Source organism: Orycteropus afer, unplaced genomic scaffold (assembly GCF_000298275.1).
Source record: "Orycteropus afer afer isolate SDZICR_OR568_19922 unplaced genomic scaffold, OryAfe1.0 scaffold00042, whole genome shotgun sequence".
In the NCBI taxonomy this organism is placed as follows: domain Eukaryota; kingdom Metazoa; phylum Chordata; class Mammalia; order Tubulidentata; family Orycteropodidae; genus Orycteropus; species Orycteropus afer.
Window position 1 is genome coordinate 1,106,737 of NW_006921629.1, and position 7,448 is coordinate 1,114,184.

At 45.9% G+C, this 7,448-nt stretch overlaps 1 protein-coding gene across 1 annotated transcript; it reads left to right on the forward strand.

Moving 5' to 3' along the window:
- The first annotated feature begins 3,211 nt into the window (after nucleotides 1-3,211).
- Nucleotides 3,212-7,126, forward strand: CCL1 (C-C motif chemokine ligand 1). The gene is made up of 3 exons (XM_007937323.1): nucleotides 3,212-3,287; nucleotides 4,827-4,938; nucleotides 7,030-7,126. Exons 1-3 carry the CDS (start codon nucleotides 3,212-3,214, stop codon nucleotides 7,124-7,126), a joined length of 285 nt encoding a protein of 94 aa, XP_007935514.1.
- Nucleotides 7,127-7,448: the final 322 nt, after the last annotated feature.

The window sequence follows — 7,448 nt, forward strand, 5'->3', positions numbered from 1 at the left end:
CAAGCACCATCTAGTTCTTCTGGTCTCATAGTTGTACAGGCTGAGGATTGCATGGTATACCAGTTGCTTGGATTAACTGTTTTCATGAATCTTTGGTTTTCTTCATATTTGGTTTCCTTCATTCTTCTTCATTCAAGGAGAGACCCATCATTGCATCTAGATGGCTGCTTGCACAAGCTTTTAAGATCCCAGTTGCTACTGGGCAAAGTAGTATGTGGAACAATGTTTTGTGTAGTGTGTTATGCCAGTTGAGCTTGATATCTCCTGCCACTGTGGTCCCAAGCCCACATGGACCTGTGAAATCTAGAATGCAAGTTATCTGTTTCCAAAGCACAATGGTGGAATAGGCACAAGTTAGACCTTCCCATTTAAAATGGGAGAAATCGGAGGGAAAGAAGGGGGTCATGAGTGCCAAGCAAGTCCAAAACTGAGCAGAGCAAACTTCATTAGCTGTTAAGGATTGATAACAATCCTCTGTTCTCTGGGACCATCTGGGCAATGGCTTTGCCCTCCAGACTCTGGGCCTTGGCTGTGCTCTCTGGATTCCGGCCAGAGGCCCCACAGTCCTGGGTGTCATCTCCATCTTCCAGGCCCACTGAGATGGCAACCCTGATCCCTTGGTTTGACAATCCCAGCCTCTTAGCCCCAGGTGGCCCTATTCTCCTGGCTCATGGACATGTCAGGTCAACCCCTTCAACTTTGGGCAATGGCCCCATTTTCCTGGCCCACTTGAATGGCAGCCCATTCTTTCTAACTCTTTTGTCTGCCCTTTGGTGCTGGATCAGGATTCCAACACATGTTTTGGGGTCACAATGCAATCCATAACATAGTTGTAGCAAAATTCTGGAGATAGGAAAGCATGGCACATGTTCAGGGAACATTTGAATGTGTAGAAGGTGTACAGAAATCCACTGAGACCTAACATGAAGAGCCATAAAGGTCAAGGAAAGTAGTTTGTACTTCATTTATTTGACAATGGGGAGCCACTGTGGATTTTTGAGATAGAGAGTAGCATGAGCAGAGTCAATCAGCCTAGCCAACCCTCAATAATTGTGGAAAACACATGGAACTCATGATTTTAGTATATACATTCAACTCAGCTGCTTTTCCTTGAGCATTCCAAGCCTTGCACCCAATGTCTTCCTGTCCTGGCCACTATGTCACTGCATAGCTGTATCCCTCACCAACCTCTTCCTCACTCCTGTCACTCTCCTTACACCCCACACTCAGATTTACCAGATGACTCTCAGAAAAGCATTCTCCTTTGTGCTTCCTTATCTCTTCACAAGCCACTTCCACTAGTTAGGATGCCCCCTCACACTTCAACACTCAGGAGACTGTGCTTTAAAGGATATTTTCCAGAGAGGACCACTCGGATGCCTCTGGGTGACTCCTAGTTTTCACATGGAACATCTACTGCTGTCTTTACATTGGGTGGCCTTTACTTGTTTATCTGTGCATCTAATAGGAGTAGCTTGAGACCAGAGACTACATCTCATTCATAACTATTTTCTCTGGAACAAGACAAGGACCTGGAAAAGAGTAAATTCTTGGAAAGTGTTCCTTGATGAGGGAAAAAAATGCAACAAATGCCAAAACAAATTAAATTAACAATTTAATTCTTTTTTTTTTTTTTTTGGTCTTTTTCCTCTATGTGAATGCTGGCCCTCTGGTGCCTCATAGCCGATTGCTCTAAGGGGTGTATCTCCCTAGATAGAGTAGGTGGGTGCATCACCTTGAGGTAGGTGTTCTGCATGTAGGTCTTTCTGCTGTTGGCTGGGAGCCAGTCCATAGGAGTGAGTCTAATTCTAGGCCCTAAGGGTACCCCAGGGCCGTAGTCTTGTGGGTTCTATCAGACTCTATCAGACTGGTCATCTTTGTGTTTTCAGATTTTGTTCCACATTTTTCATCCCACTCTATCCAGGATCTCCAGGTTTGATCCCTTTCTGAGCAGTTGGCATTGGTAGCTGGGCACCATCTAGTTCATTCTTCTGGTGTCGGGGTCCATCATATCCTAGGGACTAATTGTTTCCAGATGCCTTTGATTTTCTTCACTCTTCTTTGCTTCAGATGAGAGAAGACCAATAGCTGCATCTTAGATGGCCACTTGAAAGCTTTTAAGACCCCAGTTGCTGTTTATCAAAGTATGTTATGGAACTAGATTTTTATGTACTATGTTGTGCCAATTGAGCTTGGTGTCCCCTGAGACTATGGCTTCAAGTCAGAAAACCCAGTGATTCTCTCTCTCAAGGTGTATGACTGTCTCTGAGAGGTTACTCCAACTCTGTCTTCTTTTGCTTCTGTAATGTGTGTGGCTAGTTTCATAGCACAAGTACATGTGTAAGATGATCTTCAGCTAAATCTATCTTTGGTCTAGGGTATATTTCTGTTCACTGACCCTCACCTAATCTTCTTACTTGTCTATGCAATTATCTGTAGCCTGGTGTTTGTTGTTAGTGGTAATGCAGTATTGTGCATAGACTAGTATCTGCCTCTGTTGTCCATATCTTATGTGCACGTTTCATGTCCTTCCTTTCCCCAGTATCATCAAGCTGGTCACATGTTCTTTCCATGCCATTTCTCCGCTCATCCAAATCAACATGTGACCCCCAACTAGTCAGAAATTTTCCCTCAATTTAATTTTCCTTCAATTTAACAATTTAATTTTTATTGCATGTCCTTGAGAAATACATTACTATTTCCATTTTGGATCTGTGACTTGGGCAAGTTTCCTCAATTGCTAATTTGTAGATGGAATTCAAAAGCAGGTACATCTCAGTCCAGGTCCAGAGCCTGTCATGTTCCATGGACAGTAGCTACATTCCTGCATGGAAAGATATAGGGTTAGAGAAGCCACAGAGGCCCAGCCACTTCCTCTCACTCACCTTTCTCCACTTTCCACTCAGCCAGGACAGCTCCCACTCACTCTCTTAAGATCCTTATCTGTTCCTTCACATGTGAACTTTCCACACCCCTTGCACACCATCCATGGAGGGTGGGAAAGAAGTTTCCATTTGATCACTGGACAAGTGTAACCACTCCTTCTCCCTGTGACTTCCCCACCTCTTCACTATGGCCAAGGAAACACCACCCACTATCTTCTCAACTTTCTGATAAAAGCTCTAGACAGATGCAGGATGGGCAGGAAGAGTTCTTACCTTCACCTGACTCTTGAGGTTACTCCAGGGAGGACTGAACCAGATTGCCCAAGATGAAGCTCATCTCCATGGCCCTGGTGTGTCTGCTATTGGCTGGGATGTGGACACAAGACGTGGACAGCAAGAGCAGTAAGTGTAGCTTGAGTCACCTTGCTTCTCTCTGGGAAGGGCAGAAAACTAGGCAGATGGCCTGGGGCTTGGGACAGAGTCACCCTGACCTCGTTGATTCCACCTTCCCTCCTCTCTAGTGCCTAAAACATTAGACTGCTAACCAGAAGGCTGGCGGTTCAAACCCACCAGCCACTCCTCGGAAAGAAGGTTGGGCAATCTACTTCTGTAGTGATATCACCTGGGAAACCCAAGGAGGGGTAGCTATGTGTCGGATCTGACTCAATGGCAGTGTGTTTGGTTTGGTGTTTGGTTCCCTCCTCTGGGATGAATTCTACAAGAAGAGGAGGAATTTGGATGGGGTGGGTCAGGAGGCTAAGTAGGAGAATGATGAGTCTGGAGCAAATGCTGAGTGTCGAGCTGAGCTAATCTTGGGTAGCTCAACTACTAATAGAAAGGTTGGCAGTTCCAGTGACATGATGGGAGAAAGGTCTGGCAACCTGCTTCTGTAAAGATTACAGCAAAACAAAACCCTGTGGAGGAGTTCTATTCTGTAATACATGGAGTTTCCATGAATTGGAATCGACTGGATGCAATGGATTTGTGTTTTGGTTTTTGAGCTAATCCAGATCCTGTAGACCCATGAGGTCAGGAGGGGTAGGACTGTGAGGTCATTTATGAGAATCTGAGAGACCTGAGGTCCAAGGAAACAGAACAGACAATGCATAGCGTCTGAAGTCAGGACCTACAGCTCTAACAGTTGTGCAAGTCCCTTTACTTCTCAAAGTCTCACTTATCTATCAGTAAAATGAGATTGATAATGCCCACCTTCCAAAGCTATTATAAGGCTACTAACCTCATCACAGGCATGAAAGGCTTTGTAAACAATAAAACTGGGAGGAAAGAGTCAGGATTGAATGTGAGGGTGGGCTACGGGAGGGGAGGGTACAAACTGGCAGAGTGGGGATTAGCAGGTAGGAAAGAACTGAGGACCAGGAGAGATGATTCTAAAGGACCAGGGTGCCAGGTTAATTAGTTCCTGGAGACCCTTCCATTGTCATTTTGTCAGTTTGAAGCCCTTGACAAATTCCGAATCCAGTCCCAGGTTCGTGAACTGTGGGCCATGTATTGCAGTTGTCCTGCATGTACCAGACACTGCTCCTGGGGGTGGGGTCCAGAATGCGGGACCCAAATATTAGGCCAGAACCACACACTTATGGTGGAATGCCAGAACAGGAAGAACCTTTTGAAACCAGTCTAAAAAGTTCCATTGCACAGATGGGAAATGTGTGCTCCAGAGTGAGGGCTCATCTTGATCAAGGGTGCACCACCAGTTTGTGGGGACCAAGATTCAGACTCCAGTCTCCCAACTTTTCACCTAACCTCAGAACCAGGAGGTTGATGAGTTAGAGCTGCTCCAGGGTCCTCTGAATGTGATCCCAAAGGTTGGGTCTGTCCCAGGAGGGATTCTCTCTCTCTTTTTAAATTATCCTATGAGCGAAATGACCTGGGTCCAGGCTAAGAAATGGATCCAAACCATCTTCTGTGCTTCTCTTGTAGTGCATGTATCATCCTCCAACTGCTGCTTCAAGTTTGTGGAGAAACAGATTTCCCTGAAGAACATCCAGTGTTATAAAAACACCAGCTCTACCTGCCCCTACGATGCCTTAATGTGAGTGAGTCCCTGTTCAATCCCTGACTCCCTCTCTTAGAGAATAGAAACTGCCCATCAATCCCCTCCCAATGTGTACCCTCCCCTCCCACAGCCCTCCCTCAAGAGACTCACATTCCAATCCTGACTCTTCCTCTCAGTTTTGCTGTTTACAAAACCCTTCCATGCCTATGATGAGGTTGTTGTTGTTGTTATGTGCTGTCGAGTTGGACCCGACTCATAGCGACCTCTCCTTGGGTTGCCGAGGTGGTTTCACTACAGAAATAGATTGCCTAACCTTCCTTCCAAGGAGTGGCTGGTGGGTTTGAACTGCCAGCCTTCTGGTTAGCAGTCAAGTGCCTTAGGCACTATGCTACCAGAGCTCCTTCTGTTGTTGTTGTTATGTGCCGTCGAGTCGGCCCGACCCCTCCTTGGGTTTCCGAGGCAGTATCACTACAGAAGTAGGATTGCCCAACCTTCCTTCCGAGGAGTGGCTGGTGGGTTTGAACCACCAGCCTTCTGGTTAGCAGTCAAGTGCTTTAGCCACTATGCTACCAGAGCTCCTAGAGCTCCTTCTAGTATTCTTATAATAGCCTTGGAAAGTGGGCCTTATCAGTCTCAATTTACTGATGGAGAAACCAGAAACTGGCCGACCTGGAGTTAGAACAGTGGATGCTAGATGGCGATATTCCACCAGAATAAAATTTCTAAATCTAGCCCCAAGACCTGAATGCTGAGCTGAGTTTGGACACTAGGGGGAGAGCAAGGAAGGAAGGATGAGCTTGGGATCCCGCAGTTTGTGTTTCTTGGAACAAGTCACCAAGTATTATTATATCCTAGGATTGTGTGTCCTGGGAGCTCTGGTAGCATAGTGGCTAAGGCACTTGACTGCTAACCAGAAGGCTGGCGGTTCAAATCCACCAGCCACTCCTCGGAAGGAAGATGGGGCAATCTACTTCCGTAGTGATACCGCCTTGGAAACCCAAGGAGAGGTCACTATGAGTCAGGTCTGACTCGACGGCACATAACAACAACAACAACACAACAGGATTGTGTGTCCAGAGGAAAGCATCGCTTAACAAAAACATCAAGCATTATTGTGTAGTGGAAAGACTGGAGGGTGGGGTGAAGTGTCTTGATTAGTTCCTGGCTCCTGATTTACCAACCCATAGGCTGGATGACCTTGGACAGGTAACTCCTCTGCACCTCATTATCTGTGCACTCCTCCGAATCCCTTGTCTGTGAAGTGTACTGAAAATAATACCTGTTTCACAGAGTCATTATGAAGCTTAAACGAAGTAGCTGACATATATTACTCAGCATGTACCAGGCACTTTCGTTTATATTATCTTGCCTAACTCTCTTGGGAATCACATTTTTGTTACTATTAAAACTGAAATCCAGGAAGGTACAGAGATTTGTTTATGGTCACCCTGAGGTAAGGAGCAAAGTTGGACTATAGATTGGACAATAGCCAAATTTAGGTGGTGTACAGCCCTATGTCTGTGAGACTGAAACTGTGCTCCAAAGCGTTCAATGGCCAATTTTCTGGAAGTAGATCACCAGACCTTTCTTCCATGGCACCTCTGGGTAGGTTTGAACTTCCATCCTTTTGGTAAACAGGTGAGCACACTAACCATTTGCATGTCCCAAAAGATGCTATCCTTCAGGTACTCTGTGGGTAGATGAAAACACACACACATATACGTACCTTATTATGAGTCCAAGCAACAACTGAGGGTCCTGGATGGACACAGAAATAGTAAACATTTGGAGGAGGGCAGGGGAGTTCTCTGAGATGTGCTAAGACAGGCATTTTCTATGCTAGCTAATCATCCAAATGTCTACAGTCTTCAGGTTCACCCAACACACTGAATTGTAATCTCCAGGGAATGGGTCCAGAGAATGTGGCTTGCTAAGCTCCCCCCAAGTTTTTTGGATGTTTCACCCTGCATGCAAGCCACAGCTCTTATGCAGTGACTTATTTTATCGAGGAGAAAAATGAGGCTTGGAGAGAGAAATTTAGGGGCACAAGGGGAAGGTGGTGCAGGCTGGATTTATGCGTGGGATCCAATGGATGATTCCAACCTCTTCTTTGTTCTCTGCTCACAGATTGAAGCTGAAGAGGGGCAGAGAGAGCTGTGTCTTGAAGAAAGCCCAGTGGGTCCAGGATAATATCAATAAGATGAAATTCTGTTTGCCAAAGTGAGGATGAGCAGCTTCTTTTCCATCCTAGACTATGGAGGACACTTTGCTTTGTCTGTCCCCGCAACTTCCAACCCTGCAGCATCTCAACTTTGCTGAATCACGGAGGGTCTGCTCAGGCCCTGATAATTTTATATATTTAAACTTTTGTAATCCTCAACTCTTGTTACCCTGTGCCTTTCAGAGCCGACCAGGGTGCAAACTTGATTGACATTGAGGGGCTGGGGCCATAGGCTGGAGAGTAGGGAAGGAGGAGAGACACATGTTGGACCTGGTGTAAGGGGAACTGACTCTTACCAATCAGAGCCAATAAATGATGCACTGAC